Source organism: Pseudonaja textilis, chromosome Z (assembly GCF_049901715.1).
Source record: "Pseudonaja textilis isolate UNSWEBS1 chromosome Z, rPseTex1.2, whole genome shotgun sequence".
Classification (NCBI taxonomy): domain Eukaryota; kingdom Metazoa; phylum Chordata; class Lepidosauria; order Squamata; family Elapidae; genus Pseudonaja; species Pseudonaja textilis.
In genome coordinates this window covers 129947481-129965996 of record NC_142008.1, presented here as the reverse complement: position 1 = coordinate 129965996, position 18516 = coordinate 129947481, and the positions used below count along the sequence as shown (strand labels likewise).

Sequence of the window (18516 nt, the reverse complement as noted above, 5' to 3'; positions counted from 1 at the left end):
TTGTAAGTCCAAACCGAGCTTATCCAATGGGCAATTTTTTGCCCGTAAAATGGCAAAAAAGACACAAAATACGATCACCTGGCTGCAGGACACTGCAGGTGATTGTAAATGCAAGCGAGTCACCAAGCATTGAAAATGTAATCCCATGATCCCAAGGGTGGTACGACAGTTGTAACTTTGAGAACAGATCGTAACTTTTTTCAAGCCTATCATGACTTTGAATGGTCATTAAGTGATAGGTTGCAAGTCCAGGATTACCTGAAGGGATCACCAGTTCATTTCTTCACTGCACACTATCAGAACTGTGATTTCTGGCAAATTTGTCCTAATGTTTAGCCCGAATCTGTTTTACTTGCAATCGCTTTCCTGCTCTCTGGAGTAACATGGTTTAAGAGAGCAGGAGCTGTGAATACAAAGTTACTTCCTAAATCATTTATATATGGATGTAACATCTAAAATAATAATTTTATAACAGCTTCCTAATGTGCCTCCAATGGGAGAGGAACAATAGCTTCTCTTGAAGGATAGATTGCTTTAAGGAGTTCTGTTATAATCACTAGGGCTGCCCCAATTAATAGTTACAATATAGGTAGTCCTTGACTCACAATCATTCAGTGACCATTCAAAGTTACAATGGCACTGAAAAAAGTGACTTTTGACCATTTTTCTCACTTATGATCCTTGCAGCATCCCCCAAGGCCACATGATTGAAATCCAGACATTTGTCAACTGACTCATCCTTACGACAGTTGTGGTGTCCCAGGGTCATGTGATCCCACTTTGTGACCTTCTGACTAGCAAAAGTTAGTAGGGAAGCCAGAGTCACCTCACAACCAGATTTACTAAATTAACCACTGCAGTGATTCACTTAACAATTGTGGCAGGAAAGGTTGCAAAAAGTGGGGGGGGGGGCTCATTTAATAACTGTCTCGCTTAGCAATGGAAACTTTAGGCTCAATTGTGGTCGTAAGTCAAAGACCACCTGTATATCTTTAGAGTCCTTCATGCTTCCGAGATAAAGATACATACCTTAATGACCTTCTTCTGCCCAAGCTGGGGTCTGCCATCGACATCTAACGGGTCACAAACTACACAATACTGGCAACTGTTCAAGGTGATGATGTCAATAATGCCCAGCACTTCCTCATAAACATCAGGGATGTGAGCTTCTGTGTCCATCATGGTGATCAACCACTCTTCTCCGGTTTTCCTTACGATACCCTGAGAGTCCCGAAATGTTTTAGTGGCCCGGAGGTGCAGTGCTTTCTTCAAAGAGCAAAAGAAGCAGAAATATATATATATATATATTAGTGGAAAGGCTCCTTTTTTATGATTTAACATTATTTGTTATTAATCTGACTCTTCATACAAAGGACATATCCTGTAGGGTTTAAGCCACAGCTCGAAATGTCACTTCTGATTAAATTTTGCTAAGAAACAGGCAAGAATGCAAATATTAGCCAGCAATGTCAACTGTGTACCCTGTCAGAAAATGTTGGTCTACAAACTCACCTCTGATCACCAGTGGTATGAGACTAATCTATCAGCATCTGGCAACGTATTGGTTTTTAAAACAGCCTTCTGCTTGCTCACTCAAGGAAAAAAAGGCGTCAGGAAGCAGAGAAAGACTACAAGATCCATACAAGACAGTCTGTCTGGTGTAGTGCAGTGCTTTTCAAACTTGACAAATTTAAAATGCACGGACTTCAATTCCTAGAATTTTGCCATCGCGCAACCAGGAGACTGTGAGTTCTAGTGTCACCTTAGGCATGAAAGTCAGCTGGGTGACTGGGCCAATCACTCCCTCTCAACCCAGCCCATCTCACGGGGTTGTTGTTGTAAGGAAAATAGGAGGAAGGAGCATTAGTTGGAGCTTGCCATCTTGATTTATCAATCAACCACTCTAGGCGGGATAAAAGTATAATAATGCAAGGTCATGGATATCTCCATACTAACAGAGGTTAGTGACTTTTAAATTTTTATTAAAGTATTGGGAAGGCTAAACTAAAAGTCTCTAACCAAACATACTTTCCCAGGGAAACTGAAGCTTTCAGCCATAAAATATTCAGAAGCCAAAGACTGCTGGAAATTTAGAAAAGGATTTACTGGGAGGCCAGTACAGTTCTGGGACAGCAAAAGAAACAGACAAGAATGCAAATATTAGGCAACAATGTCAACTGTGTATCCTCTCAGAAAATGTTGGTCTACAAACTCTCACCTCTGATCGCCAGTGGGGAATGATGGCCCCTTTATGACATGTGGACTTCAACTCCCAGAATTCATTATTCCCCAATCTTGCGTATTCCAACCACACCTATATTTTAAGCATACAAAATGGGGCCAAGATCCTTCCCGTCTTTAGGCCTGCCTTTCCTCCAGTGCCATCAATAAATCCACTTGTGTTTCAATACCATGCATCCCGGTCTCATTCAAACATTCCCCTGGGAATATTGTCCTGTATTGTAAGGACCAAAAGTCGCTGAGCAAATGGTGCTACTCAGAAGGTATTAAAACCTGGGCTTTCCTTTCTTTGTCTAACTCAAGGGTCTCCAAACTTGGCAAGTTTAAGACTTGTGGACTTCAACTCCCAGAATTCCTGAGCTAACATAACTAGGGAAGAATTCTGGGAGTTGAAGTCCACAAGTCTTAAAGCTGTCAAGTTTGAAGACCCCTCACTAGTCTATTGTCTTTCAGAGCAACTCACATGATGTTTAAGGTTGTGCCAGGTAAAAATCGTTCCATACATCTTTCAGTCCAATTAGCTATGAAAAAGTAGCTTTTTCCATATTTGTTAGGCAAGGGACATTTGTAGTATGCCTGTATATGGGGCCATCTGACCATAAATGGAAGAGCTTTGGAATCAAATAACAGTTTGGCCTGGACTTTGCAGCAAAAACCTTGAAAACCAAAGCAAGAGAAATCAATAGCATCTTTCCTATAACCACTACTTAACACTGGAAGTTGTAAAACTGTCACTTACTTTTTCAGTCAGAATGACAGCATCAACAATCTCAACTACTTTTTCAAATACACCTGGCAAGTAAGCCCCAACCTTCTTCACCATCCATTCCTCACCTGTGGGGAAAAAAAATGGGAAACTCAAGATATACACACACACACACACACACACACACACACACACTTCTAAAGCTGCCCTTTCATAGGATCATAGATAAGAAGTCAGAAAGATACCTGTCACACGTTTGTTCCCTTCTCTGTCTTCGCATTCCTTCCATGCCTGAAGTTTAATGGCTTGGTTGGGATGAATGATGGTGGCGTGGATTGTCTCCACAATTTCAACCTCTTTTCGTGGGATGTAGGTACCTGGAAATAACAATGGTTTATTAGATGAGCTAGCTAGGCTCCAAATCAATTATGACAGGGGTGGGAAAGAAATGAGAGTTTCTGATTTGGCCAAGCCAAAACACAAGAAAAGGGTTCCACGCGTAGAGGGACAGGTATTTGGGGAAGAAAAATCATATGATCCATATTTTCTTTTTAACACTACAACTATTCAGTTAAAACATATTCTCAAGAGTTTTTTTTTTTTCAACATTATTATTTTGCCATTAACACTTGAGCCAATTACAGGTAATTCTCGATTTATTGAGCCTAAAATTTATGTTGCTAAGTGAAATTTTTTGTTAAGTGTGTTTTTCCCCATTTTACAACTTTTCTTGCCCCGTTTGTTTAATGAATCTGGCTTCCCCATTTACTTTGCTTGTCAGGTTACAAAAATGATCACATGACTCTGGGACACTGCAACCATCCTCAATGTGAACTGGTTGTCAAGCATCTGAAAGAAATCACGTGACCATGGGGATGCTGCAATAGTCATGAGTGTGAAAAGACTGAGTCATAAGTGTGGAAGACTGAGTCCACCTTGAACCTGGTGAGATCTGATCTGCCAAATTGCAGGCAGCCGGCTGTCAGCAGAAGTAGCCTGCATTTCTGTATTCTAACCACTGCACCAAATGGTCATAAGTCACTTTTTTAGCCCTTGTAACTTCAAATGAACTAAATGAACAGTTGTAAGTCAAGGATGATCTGCATTGAGATTAAAAGCCAATTGGGATTTAAAAAATAGGGGGAAAATATGTGCAATGAGAAGAAAGGGGAGAATTCAGAGGAATATTTTGGCCCCAGGTTTCCTGGAAAACAACTGGATCTGACTGACTCAATTTTCCTCTTTGAATGGCAAACAACTTGATGGAATCTCAGAATTCCTCGCCTTTGTTCATATCCATTTGTTTCAGCCGAAGATGTGGTGAAATGAAATTATAATATTCTGCAAAGGTCTACAGGTGTCCTCCAGGGGTGTGGAATCTCTGGCTCCCCATATTGGGCTGAAGTAGTGCACTCAGGATTCTTCCCCGTTGACTATGCTGGTTGGGGCTACTGGGATCTGTTCATCAGCCCCATAGAGGAGCATACACCTCACTTCCCAAGCAACATTTCCTTCCTTGACAATTGCCCCTTACCAGGTCCTTCAAACAACCATTCATCTCCAGCAACGTATTTGCCCGCCTGGTCATCTTCAAAGTCCAGCAGAGCTTTCAAATGCAGGGCAGTGTTAGCCAAGACAATCTGTAAAGGTGTAATATCCTAAAAAAGCAGGTGAACAAAGGGGCTAGTTACAAAAGCAATGTCAGGGAGTAGACAAGCCTTGGGAGGCTGCCAAACTCAAGGAAACGGGTTCCTTTTTTAATTCTGGAAAGATCTTTCTTATGGGTCAAGTAAATTGAACACAGCAAAAATGTCAGTAAAATTGAACTGAATAAATAAAAACCGAATCTTGAAAATTGCCACGATAATTTTCCAGTGTAATTTATATGGGTAGTCCTCAACTTACAACCACAACTGAGCCCAAAATTTCTGTTGCTAAGCGAGAGAGTTCTTAAAGTGAGTTTTGCCCCATTTTACGACCCTTCTTGCCACAGTTGTTAAATGAATCGCTGCAGTTATTTAGCAACGCAGTTGTTAAGTGAATCTGGTTTCCCCATTGACTTTGCAGGTCAAAAGTTCGTCAGAGGTGATCGCATGACCCCGGGACACTGCAACTGTCATAAATATGGGTCAGTTGCCAAGCGCCTGAATTTTGATCATGTGACCCCAGGGATGCAACAATTTGTAAGTATGGGAAAAGGCTGTGTCACTTTTTCAGTGCTGTTGTAACTTCGAATGGTCACTAAATGAATGGCTATAAGTCAAGGACTATCCGTATTTGGTGTAATCAGCCAAAATTCCCCCGAGTCTCTTTCTCACGCTTCCCTGCTCCACTGAACTGAAGAATCACTTCTGTAAATGGGCTGCTGCCTGGTTGGACCTGTTTGGGTGAACTGGTAATTGTGATCACTGGCTGGGCCTCACCACCACCCCGCCCCTGTGCTATCCTTTCCCTATATAACTAAATGTCTGGCTTGTTCCCCCTGCCCAGGCTGCCCAGCTGAGTCCTGTGCTGTGCCTGCTGGACTCACCGGAGCTGCCTGAGTAGGTTAGCTACATGTTTGAAGCACGTGCTCACGACCAGTGAACCAGTTGTTAATGTAAGTGCAGCCCACACCTGTGTTCTCACATTCTCTTCATGCATTCCATCACACGTAGAAATTTACAACATGGAATTCACACATTCATACATTCCCCCTGCCCAGGGGTGGACTTCAAAAAATTTAGCAGGGGTTCTCTGCCTGGTTGCTGGGTGGGCGTGGCTATAGTGGGTGTGGCCCAGTTGGCCTCCTGCACCATGGCGGGGAGGAGGTTTTTTGCCCTCCCCGGGCTCCAGAGGCTTTCCTTGAGCCTCCAGGAGGGCGAAAATGGCCTCCCCAGGTTCTGAAGGCTCTCTGGAAGCTAGAAACAGGCCCGTTTCTGGCCTTCCTGAGCTCCTGAGAAGCCAGTTTTTTGCCCTCCCTGAGCCACTGCATGTCCTGCACTTACCCACATCCAAAATGGGTCAGGTGGGGACTCCTGGGAGAGGTGGGGTGGGCAGGGCCAGCCAGGAGTGGAATTTGGGGTTTCTCCAAATTGTGCAGAATCTTAGCTAGGAATTCTCCCAAACCCTACAAACCCCCAGCAGCCCACCCCTGCCCCTGCCCTTGCTACAAGAGGACGCCCAAGGGATTACTCAGTATGGGCCATTTGAGGAGGGGTTAAGACATGCATACCACTTTTAGTTCTTCTCCTGGATATAAAGGGAAAGGGTCCTGAGCCATTCTGATCTCCAGGTCAGCATGTGCGAGGCGGACTTGCCCCAGAGCATCAAGATGGACTGCCCCATTTACTCCACGAATCACCGGATTGAGGATGATACAGTAATGTCGTGGTGGAACCATCACCATTTTCTTTGGAGCTAATATGATCCTGAAATAGGAAAGAAGTTTAGCAAGGCAGAAGAATGGAAAGGGAGAAATAAGATCTTGGGTTTCTTAGTTCCTGGTTAAAGGCGACGGCTTTAAGCTTGACTTCCAAGTTTTGGCATGCAGGTAGTCCTTGACTTACAACAGTTCATTTACCAACCAAAGTTACAACAGCACTGAAAAAAGTGATTTATGATATTTTTCACATGACTGCTGCAGAATCCCCATGATCACCCAAGCAAAATTTGGACGGTTGGCAACTGGCATGTATTTATGATGGTTGCAGTGTCTGAGGGTCATGTGATCACATTTTGCAACCTTCTGACAAGCAAAGTCAATGGGGAAGCCAGGTTCGCTTAAAAACCAGATTACTAATTGGTCAACTGCAGTGATTTTTCTTAACAACTGTGGCAAGAAATGTCATAAAATGGGGAAAAATTCACTTAACAAATGTCTCACTTAACAACAGAAATGTTGGGCTTAATTGTGCTCCTAAGTCAAGGACTACCTCTACTTGAAGCCTGCAGGCTTGATAAAGAACTTGAAAGAAAATTCGGAATTTTGCTATTATATATGTTGACATATATGCACAAAGATGGAAAGACACACTAATTTCCTCCTTCAGTGGAAATATTCCATCCTGCCTTTTTAATATTCCCCAAAATATTTCATTCTCTAGGAGGGCTGGTGGTTGCTGACTTTCTACACTATGGAAACCTCTTCAGCCAGCACTGGCTCAATGGCCTTGAAACTGAAATGAGCATCGTCAACAACTAACGAAGTAAAATCCATAGGGACACCTTTACTTTACCTTTTACATGTGGGGTAATTCACTACAAAAAGCAATTACGTTTGCAGTAAAGCAGTTAGCAGTAAAAGGAAACCAGGATGTCAAATAACATGGTGGCTGGACACTATCAAAGCTGACATAAGCCAGAGTTTAGAACAACTCAGAGAAATAGGGCAAAATTGAGAAATGTGGAGAGATCTGGCCCATAGAATTGCCAAGAGTTGGATATGACGGATAACATCGTAATCAGAACTTGCGAAAAGGGGTTCTCCCAGAAGCTGTCCTTTGCTAATCCTGATGTAAGAAGGGTTACTAAGACAGCCAAAGTGGCTGCATAGAAAGTGCCAACAAAGATAACAGAAAACCGGAAGAGAGTTAAGGGGTCAAAATCTAAAGGTGAGGATTTGTCCCGGGAGAAAATAGCAAGAAACCAGAACAACGACTTTTGAAACTGCCCTAAGGAACAAAGGAACTTTGCATCAGGTAAAATTAAATACAGCAGCTTCACTTCCTCAAATCATCCAGAATTCAATTAGCCAGACCCACCTATGATTGATTCAAAGGTCTTGTAAAAGGTACTGTACAAATAGTCCTTACAACTACAATTGAGCTCAAAATTTATGTTACTGAGACATTTGTTAAGTGAGTTCTGCCCTATTTTATAATCCTTGTTCTTGCCGCACTTAAGCAAATCATTGCAGTTGTTAAGTTAATATGTGATTGTTAAGCGAGTCTGGTTTCTCCATTGACTTTACTTGTCAGAAGGTGGCAAAAGGTGATCACACAACCCTGGATACTGCAACCATCATAAATATGAACCAGTTGCCAAGCGTCTGAATTTTGATCACATGACCATGGGGAGGCTACAACAGTCTTGTGAAAAACAGTCATAAGTCACATTTTTCAGTGCCGTTGTAACTTGAGTGCCTTTGTAAATACACTTTTTGTAAGTTGAGGAATATCTATACTTGCATTCTGGTTTCTAATTTATTTCTTGTCAGTGACTTTCATATTACAGTAGTTGTTGTAAATGTTTCTATCTCTGCTTTTATGACAAGGTAAGCAGCCTAGAATGGAATGAAAGTGTGATTGGTGACATGTAAGTTTAATAAATTTAGAGCAGGTGTCTCCAAACTTGGCAACGTTAAGATGTATGATTTGATTGCTTATTATATCCTTATTAAGTGTTGTACCTTATGATTCTTGACTCTTGATGAATGTATCTTTTCTTTTATGTACACTGAAAGCTTTGCATCAAGACAAATTCCTTGTGTGTCCAATCACGCTTAGCCAATAAAGAATTCTATTATATTCTATGTGTGAACTTCAACTCCCAGCATTCCCCAGCCAGCAGCTGGCTGAGGAATGATGGGAACTGAAGTCCTCACGTCTTAAAGTTGCCAAGTTGGGAGACTCCTGCTCTAATAGTAGTTTCTATAGTAGGCCAACCCCTGAAAAAAAAAATCAGCAAAGACTTGCCGCCCCTCCAGCTCCCCCTGCAGATTAATTCTTGGTCTCAGCAGGAAGACTGAGCAACTGCCCCCTTGCTGAAAGTTTGAGAAAAAAGCCAAAACTTTTACACAGGCGAATAGAAAACCTCTATTTTGTTGCAAAACTTTGGACAAATAGGAACGGTCCTCCCGGCTTGGAAGAGCGGTAATTATTTTCCCAAGGAAGGGAGAGAGGCGTGAGAAGTAGCAGCTACGTCGCCTAGCGGCACGATATTCCCAACCAAACTCCGATTAGGCTCCTCTTTCTGCCGGGACTCACCTCTCATTATCCTGGCGGATGTAAGTCTTGGGCCCGATTTCCACGCGGGTAACATTGGAGTTCTGATCCAAGACATGGATGTAATAATAGGGCGGGATCCGGATAATCGACTCGTTCGCCATTTTATCTTCCAAGCTGTTTTGCAAGAGAAGAACAAGAGGATTTTAGAAACCGGCCAGAAAATAATCACGGGAAGAACGCCAGCTGAGTCATTCTCCCGTTTTTTCCTCTCCGCCGGAAGGGCTTGAAGATTGATCGCGTTTGCAATCTCTTTCTTAGCCACCAAGCCCAGCAAGGTGCTGGATCCTTCTTAAGAATTCAGCCGGGCTTACTCAGCAACCAACGCCCTCGGCGAGGGAAAGCGAAATACCTGCTCCATAAATTCATACCCCTTTAGCAGTTACGGGAAAACCTAGTTAAAGAGCTGGGCGTGCAACGTGGGGAGATGACTATTGCCGAACGTGGCTGCCAGGTTCGCTATTCTGGGTGAAAAAGAAAGCCACGCAAACGTCCCTGTTTTGCGTTGGGTTTTTTTGTTTGTTTGTTTTTTTGCAAGCGTTGGCCAGAGAGATTCACCCTTAAACTCTTCATTTCTCCTTAACCGAGTCTTACTACTGTACGTAATTAGTGAGAAAGTCAGTTTCACTCAACTAACTGTTATACGTCCTGGCTCACATTGCTGCACTTTGTGAAACTTCTTAGCTCAAAGATAGTTTGAAAAAAAGGATGGTAAAAGAATGGATGGGGGGGGGGGCATTGCCCACCCCAAACTGGAACTAGGAAGTCAAGGATTAAAAAAGTGAATTAAACTTACCAATGGAGTTGCTTTCTGTAGCTTCAGGGATGGACCTAGACTTGGAATTCCTCTTTATAGTAAATTTATTTCCTGGTTTGAGAGGTGGAGCAAACTGCAGCTGTTCAAAAAAAAAAATTGTGAAAGGAGAAGCAGAGTTCAAACACAGTAGCCATCCAGAGTTTTGCAGTCAAATAATAATCCTACCAAAGTACAGATAGTCCTCAATTTACAGCAGTTCATTTAGCAACCATACAAAGCTACAATGGCACTGAAAAAAATGACTTATGACTGTTTTTTCAGAGTTACAACCTTTCCAGCATCCCTATGATCATGTAATCAAAATTCAGGTGCTTGACAACTGGTTCATACTTATGATGGTTGTAGCATATTGGGATCACGTGAGCATCCCAGGTCAGATCCTGTTTTATGGTAACACCCAGAAACTTAAAACTGACCATTTACTCCACTCGATCTCTATTGATAAGCAAGCGCTGGATGTCTGATCTTCTATAATCCACTATAAGCTCCTTGGTCTTATTGGTGTTGAGGATCAAGTTATTGTCTCCACACCTGTTGTAATGACAGGCAGTCGAGTTGTTTGATCATGAACAACTGAATCATGATGATCTTTATTGGAGTCTAGTCTTGCATTTATACACATTTTTAGTTATCCTCCATCACTGGTTAACTTTGGTTATTGCTTAACTTTCGTTACTGTTTGGCACAGTAATCCATACAATTAATTATCTCTAGTTAAAGTCTAACATATGTTTACTTCCTCTCTCCAATCCTCCTTTAGATTAGTGACTTTGTTTACCTGAGTTGTATTTGCTTGGAAACATTCTTTATCTGAGGTTTGCCATCTGAGATTGGAACATTCCTGCAATTACAACTCTACATATCCTCATTTTTTTATTTTAAATGGAGGATTCAAAGATTTATGAATGTATTGCAATTATAGAGGATTAAGAGAGGGGGAAACAGGATGAAACAATGTGAATAAATTTGGAATACACTGAATAAAACAACAGCTTGCAATTAGTACAATAATAATAATTATAGCATAAAAGAAAAACTGTCTGAGCCAAGACTAATCGGAGCCAATTGGTTAGCCACTCAAAAGGTGAGTAATGAGCATGGATATTATTTTGAATGTATGATTGTAAATTGGCAAGCTCATCCTCAATAGTTTTATTCAAAGAATGAAAATGCACAGCACATCCACGGTGTCTGTACTAACGTACAGAACCCTCCCTGACGGGCTAAAAGATAGTCTATGGCAAAACGCTGCTATAAGACATCTTGATTTAAGTCTTCTATTTCATGCTGCAAATCATGAATAATAGCAGCGGTAGCATTGACAGATTTTTCAAGTCTGCAGGTGAGACCAAGAATAGATCATCTGTTTTCTTGAGCAGTTATGCCAAGATAAGAGCCTAGAGTAAGGACTCTTGTAATGGCCCCTGCCAACGCATGGCCAAATGTAGAACCAGAAGACCATTGTGTGTCAATAATGACTTTATCATTACATGTAGGCCCCAGAGAGGAACGCCACTGTCGAGTTGATGGGAGCATACCTATTTGAACAGGTAGAGTAAAATAACCTATAATTGCACATTGATAATTCTGAGGATGAACATTAGTAGTACATTTATCAAAAAAGAACCACATATTAGGATCCTTAAGCTGCCAACCAGCACATATTGATCCTGTATTAGATTGATCAGAGGCATTAAAAATAGGAAAATTGTCAGGATACATATCAGGAGCTATATTAATTCCATGCAAAGAAGAATTAAAGGTACCTGAAAACCAATAGTAGTCAGAACAATAACTATAATTCCCTAGCTTTTTAAATATGTGCTGAGCAGCATCATAATCAGACCAATTATGAAGCCAAGTGTGTTTAGCGTGACAACAGAAACACAGACCCCTTGTAAATTGATTAACTTTCAAGTAACACCAACGGACAGAATTCAATTGCATAGGGGGTGTAGAAAATAGGAGTGTGAAATAGATTGTAGTTGTGAGACAATAAATGTAGAAGACATGATCAAGTTAGGGGTAAAAGAAATTTGACCAAATGCCATTGGGGGCTCATAGTATAAAGTAATATTTGTGCCATGGGTCATAAACGTATTGGATTCATTGTGACCAAATTTTTCAATTGCATGCCTACATAAATGCCACACATGCAAAACTTCTATTTTTGTTCGAGGTTCAGTATGCAATGTTTTCCCTATACGTTCCCAATTAGTTAATTTTAAAGACCCCTTTTCTGGATACCATAGGCACTGAGCTGCAATCTCCTGGACCAGCCTTAAGAGATTTCTCTGTGGTACTTTGGTATTATTTTTCTTCAACGAATAGCCTAATTCATCTACATGCTTCCTTTGTTCCTCAGAAAGTGAAGACCCCATACTTACAGAAACCAAAAGGTTGAAGAAACCACAAAGGGTTGAAGGTGCACCAAATCCTTGCCAGACGAAGTAAGAGGGTCCCTGTTCGGGCACCACTTGTTGTAATGACAGGCAGTCAAGTTGTTTGATCATGAACAACTGAATCATGATGATCTTTATTGGAGTCTAGTCTTGCATTTATACACATTTTTAGTTATCCTCCATCACTGGTTAACTCTGGTTACTGCTTAACTTTCGTTACTGTTTAGCACAGTAAGCCATACAATTAATTATCTCTAGTTAAAGTCTAACATATGTTTACTTCCTCTCTCTAATCCTCCTTTAGATTAGTGACTTTGTTTACCTGAGTTGTATTTGTTTGGAAACATTCTTTATCTGAGGTTTGCCATCCGAGATTGGAACATTCCTGCAATTACAACTCTACACACACCATGAAAGCAACTGGTCCACCTCATCTCGGTAGGCAGACTCATCCCCCCGGAGATGAGTCCCACCACTGTTTAGCAATAGTATTACTAGCGTGAGCGGGAATGCAGTCGTGCACATAAAGAGTATAGAGTAAAGGACTCAGCAGGCAACCCTGTAGTGTACCAGTGTTAAGAATAAGGGCTGAAGAGTTATGATTACCTAATCTGACCCTCTGTGAGTGGCCAGTCAGGAAATCCATAATCCAAAGGCAGATTGTATTAGAATGCCCAAGGTCCAGAAGTTTAGACACTAGTCTATGCAGAAGAATTGTGTTAAATGCAGAACTAAAATCCACAAAAAGCATCCTCACATAGCACCCCCCCGCTGTTCTAGATGAGTCAGAGCAGTGCGAAGAGTGATGGCTATAGCGGCCTCTGTAGATCTATTTTTTCTGTATGCAAACTGGTGCTTATCAAATGTATGCGGAAGACCAGAAATGATGTGCCAGCAGACCAATTTCTCAAAGCACTTCATGATGATAGGAGTGAGTATCACTGGTCTGTAATTGTTGAGGTTATTGATAGGGAACTTCTTTGGCAGCGGAACAATGGTGGAAGCCTTCAAACAGGATGGAATAGTGGATTGGGATAAAGACTAATTGAGGATCCTGATAAAGACTCCAGCCAACTGATCAGCGCAGTCTTTAAGCATAATTATGTAAATTATGAAGCTGTGAGAGGTTATGATAATAACCTTCAGATTTTATGACTAAAAGCTTACTAAAGCTTAGCGGTTATTTTATTCAACTTTGGCTGATTACTGCAGAAGATCAGTTTTAAAACAACCGATGAAGTGTGAACCCTCTTGGAAACACAGCATTATGAAAATTGAAAATTTGTTGGAATCCTGCCTATTACACAGCAGAAAGATGATAAGAATTGTTCCTGGGAAAGAAAGTGGTCAAGTTTGTCAATCAAACTCAGATCAGAAATAGGATTCCCAGCACAATCCTATTCATGCTATTTTGAAGTAAGCCCCAGTTTCTCACATAAAACACTGCAGCCTGATTTATTCAGGGGGAGGGCTCTTATTTGTTAGCCTTACAGCCCAACTTCACTCAGCATCAAGGCTGGATGGTCTTCCAATGTTCTCCTGTGATAACCACCCTATGAAGTAGGCTGGACTGGCAGAGGCTGAGTGGCACGAAGTCTCCTAGTGAGCATGCTGACTGGGGAGTTCTAGGAATTGAAGTCCAGGTTCAAGAGGTTCCGTAGTCCTAGTTCTACCCCTTTGCCATTACAATACGCAGATTGTATTTTTCAAAATCGTTAGAAACTGTTACTTGACCAGGAAACAGACTTCTACGTATGGATCATATTTCTCAATCTTGGCAACTTTGGTGGATTTCAATTCCCAGAACTCCCCAGCTAGCATGCTAGAGAAATCTACAGCTAGATTTCTGAATTCTAGTGAACCGTAATACGGTGATGTTTTCCCATGGTATATGCCGCCATGACACACATATACCCATAGTACAATGATTTATAAAGTGTCCAAACATACAGCAAACATAGCCAATAGTAACGGACACTGAGTTTTGCTCAGCCAACAGCTGAAAGGCTGCACATTGCAGGTAATCCTCGACTTGACAACAGTTTGCTTAGTGGCCATTCTAATTTACAACAGCACCGAAAAAAGTGACTCATCATTTTTCATACTTCTGACCGTTACAGCATCCTCAGGGTCACATACTTTACGTTTGGATGCGTGACAATAACTCATTTATGACGGTCAGTGTCTGGGTCATGTGATCCCCTTTTGCAAGTGAAGTCAATGGGGGAATCAGATTCATTTAACAACTGCAGAGATTCACTTAACAGATGTGGCAAGAAAAGTCATAAAAAGGGAAAAACTCAACAAATTTTTCACTTAGCAACATACATTTTGGGCTCAGTTGTGGTCGTAAATTGAGAACTACCTGTATATATGCATGCTGTATGGCTTAGTGCTAAATCAGTCCAACTTTGTTATCTTTTAAGATTAATGGACTTCAACTCCCAGAATTCCGTAGCCATGCTGGTTGGGGAATTCTGGGATTTGAAGTCCACATATTTTAAAAGTTGCCAAAGTTGCAAATCCCTGAGTTAGATGATTCTAAACAATTCCTCTGATTTAGGAAATTATAATGAAAAAAAACCCCGCAGGGTTGGCAGGATGTATGACTTGATTGCAGAATTTATCATCTATATATTTAGAAATTAAAGATTCAATAGTTAGCTTAGTTAACTAAAAAATTATTTAATACAATGGAGGGAAAAATTGAAACTTCAGAAAGTGATAGTAAATATGGAGAATATTCTTGAAGCTTAATAAAAGCTATTTTAAAATTCTACCTGGCTGTGGATTTTGACAGGTATGCAAATTCTGCTTGCAACAAACACATTAACAAGCTTCCTTTCCTTGAATATGTCAAAACACCTTAATTTTAGCTATTGTGTGAAAAAAAAGAAAAGAGAGCTGATCCTTTTTTCCATGCCCAGCTGTTAGAAACATAAGTGTATCAAGAAAACAGTTAACTACTCTTCAGTTCAGCCAAGGTACGTCAGATCAGAAAATAGACTCACAAGAAGACTAGGTGTGTAATTTATTGAGATAGATTATAATAGCAGAATCTTGCAGGTCTGCCGCTGTTTTCCCTTCGCCAGATTTCTCCCCTCCCTGTTGCTTCCTCTGCACCTGTTGTCTTAATAGCTTCTGGGTGGCTTCTCTAAGGTCATCTCCATGGCTACTTCTGCTAACATTTATTCAGCTGGGGAAGTTTATCACCATTCAGGTTAAAGAAGACTTTTTTGTTGAAGAAGACTGAAAATGGTGCTATGATAGAATCATAGCATTGGGAAGAACCTAAGAAGTCATCAAATTCAACCTCCTGCACATTTACAACAAAATCCCCAATCTCCTTTTAAAAATATTCAACGAAGAGGAGGAAACCAATTCTAGTGATTGATGGCTCTTATTGCCAAGAAGTTATCCCTCATATCTAATCTTTATTTCTGTCCTTGAAGTTTCATCCCATTAGTTGTAGTCTTATCCTCTGGAACAAAGGAGAATAAATCCGTGCTCTACAATTTAACAGGCCTTCAGATATTTGAAGATGTCTCTCATATCCCTCTTTTTAAAAAACAAAAATAGACATAATTGTCAAATACTGGTAGTCTCCTTCCTGAAATATTACAACTTAGTAAATATCTATAGCAGATCACCAAACATATAGTATTTGGTCTGCAAAAATCCAAACAATTACAGTATGAGAAGATGGAAAAAGATAAAAGATAAAAAAATAGCAATAGCACTTAGACTTTTCACGGTGCTTTACTGTGCTGTCTAAGCAGTTTACAGGGTTAGCGTATTTCCCTCGGTCTCATTTTATCAACCTCAGAAGGATGGAAGGCTGAGTCAACCTTGAGTCGGTGAGGATCAAGTCTTTGGCAGTTTTCAGAATTAGCCTGCAATACTGCATTCTAACCACTGTGCCATCAAGTTTGTTTTCTGAATCTCAGTGCAGGTAGTCCTCGACTTAAAACACTTAGTGACCATTCATAGCTACAATGGCACTGAAAGGAGCCTACCATCCCTGTGCTATTGTTTCTTTTTATTTTTCTTATATGTATCCTTTCATGTATTCATAACTGTTTATACTTATACCTGTTATCTTATAATCGTTTGACAAAATAAATAAAAATAAATAAAATAAAATAAGATGCTCATTTTTCACACAACCATTCCAGCTTCCCCATGGTCACATGATCAGAATTGAAATGCTTGGAAACGGACTTATCTTTATGGGTTGCAGTGGCTCAGGGTCATGTGATCACATTTTGTAACCTTATAAAAAAAGTCAAATGGGGAAGCAGATTCACTTGAAACCGTATTACTAACTTTAACAACAGCAATGATTCACTTGACAACTGTGGTAAGAAGGGTCATAAAGTGGGGCAAAACTCACTTAACAAATGTCTCACTTAGCAACATAAATTTTGGACTCAATTGTCATAATTTGAGGACTACCTATACAAACCTCTGAGAGAATTCCGCTAAAACCAAAAGAATTTCAAACCTACAATGGAAAATGAACAATTAAAAAAGAAATAGTATATGGTTAGTGTGATTAGCTCACAGCAACATCTGCACGCAGCAAAACAGAATTGGTCACGTTAAAAAAAAAAACCCTAGTTCTACATATTTCTGGAGAGAGCCACATCTTAATTCCTTTGCTCCCATTTAGTAACTCAACACTTCGCAGTTGGAATATGACATGTCAAACAAAGCTGTATCATTCCCCATTCCAACATTTTATATCATATACACAAACTGAAAATAACTTTATTATTTATTTTTATTCCACCTTTATTATTTTTATAAATAGAAGTGGCAAACACACCTTTTTCCTGTTTTCCTCACAACACCCTTGTGAGATGTGTCTCTCTGTGTGTATATGCATACATATATACATGCTACACATAATAGTTTTTACACTCGAATGATGTTAGCAGAGGCTAATGAACGCTAAATGGATAATATAGTTTAAGTTCCCGATATTGTGATGTCTGTCTCTTCTTTTACCTGGAACTCTTATGTTTAGGGTAGTTTGCAATATATGGACATATTTCATATATTTAATAATAGAATAACAGAGTTGGAAGAAACCTTAGAGGTATTTTACTCCAATCCCCTGCTCAAGCAAAAGACTATATACCATTCCAGACAGAGGTGGGATTCTACCAGTTCGCACCTATTTACTAGAACTGGTTGTTAACATTCTAAGCAGTTCGGAGAACCGGTTGTTAGAAGAAATTACTGGCCTAATCCTGTAAGGAAGGCAGGAAGGAAACATTCTGGTGTTGCTTACAGAAACTGCCTCTCCGTTAACCCTTATTATATTCTTGGCAGGACTAGACTTCCTGTCTCAGGAACTTCTCTGGAGATATTTTTCCCTTCTTTGCTGGTACTTTGCTTGTGTGGAGTTGTAACTTTGTACCATTGTGCCAATGTAACTTTGAATGGTCATTCAAAGTTACAATGGCACTGAAAAAAGTGACATGACCATTTTTCACACTTAACAACTGTTGCAGCATTCCCACAGTCATGAGAGGCCAGGCAAGGAGATGCATGCCTTGATGTGAGTGATATTTAGTTTGCCATGCACAGCTAATAGCATGACCACCTAGCCATGTCCACCCAGTCATGTGACCACCAAGCCATGCCCACCAACTAAGCCACGCCCACAGAACCAGTTGCTAAAAAATTTGAATCCCACCCCTGATTCCAGACAAGTGGCTATCTAGCCTCTTTAAAACTTTCAGAAGTGAAGTACCCACAACTTCTGAAGGCAAGCTGGTTAATTGTCCTCACTGTTAGGAAATTTCTCCTTACTTCTGGGTTGCTTCTCTCTTTGATTAATTTCCATCCATTGTTTCTTGTCTTGCCTTCTGGTACTTTGGAAAATAGGTTGGCCCCGTAGTCTTTATGGCAGCCCCTCAAATACTGGAACAGTGCCATGATGTCACCCCAGGTCCTTCTTTTCACTAGGCTAAACATAATGGAGTTCCTGCTACTGTTAATCTGGCTTTGAGTTTGGGGTCTGAGTCTGTGTTCTTGGCGCGTGTCAGCTTGTTTGGTTTTGGGGTCGGGGGTGCGACAGCTGGTGAGGCAGCTGTGGTCTGTTTTCTGGATGGTGGTTGTCCTTCGTTTATAGGATGGGCTTGGGCCTGGGTCTGATGAGGGGGATTGGCGGTGGTGTCCCGTGTTGTTTCAGGTCTGGTGTTGGTTTTCGTGGCTGGGACTCGTTTGTTGGTGAGGGCTAGCTTCCAGATGTCTGGTAGGAATGTATGTATGTATGTATGTATGTATGTATGTATGTATGTATGTATGGCATTCAGCTTTGTTCGGGTATATTCCCACGTCATTGTGGTTGTGATT

The 18516-nt window shown here is 40.8% G+C and overlaps 1 protein-coding gene across 3 annotated transcripts in view; it reads right to left on the bottom strand.

Moving 5' to 3' along the window:
• Positions 1 to 18516, bottom strand: part of MVP (major vault protein) — a 49372-nt gene that overhangs the window by 13701 nt on the left and 17155 nt on the right. The window contains exons 2-8 of one of the 3 annotated variants that reach the window (XM_087918321.1): positions 9728 to 9827; positions 8914 to 9048; positions 6162 to 6357; positions 4482 to 4605; positions 3193 to 3324; positions 2981 to 3075; positions 1030 to 1266 (exon numbers count right to left, since the gene is read on the bottom strand). In XM_087918321.1, coding sequence (XP_087774447.1) covers positions 1030 to 1266; positions 2981 to 3075; positions 3193 to 3324; positions 4482 to 4605; positions 6162 to 6357; positions 8914 to 9035 — 906 coding nt within the window. In that variant the 5' untranslated portion in view covers positions 9036 to 9048; positions 9728 to 9827. Of the gene's footprint in view, positions 1 to 1029; positions 1267 to 2980; positions 3076 to 3192; positions 3325 to 4481; positions 4606 to 6161; positions 6358 to 8913; positions 9049 to 9302; positions 9441 to 9727; positions 9828 to 18516 lie in introns of those variants that run through there. The other 2 variants (XM_087918323.1, XM_087918322.1) reach the window with 2 other exon arrangements.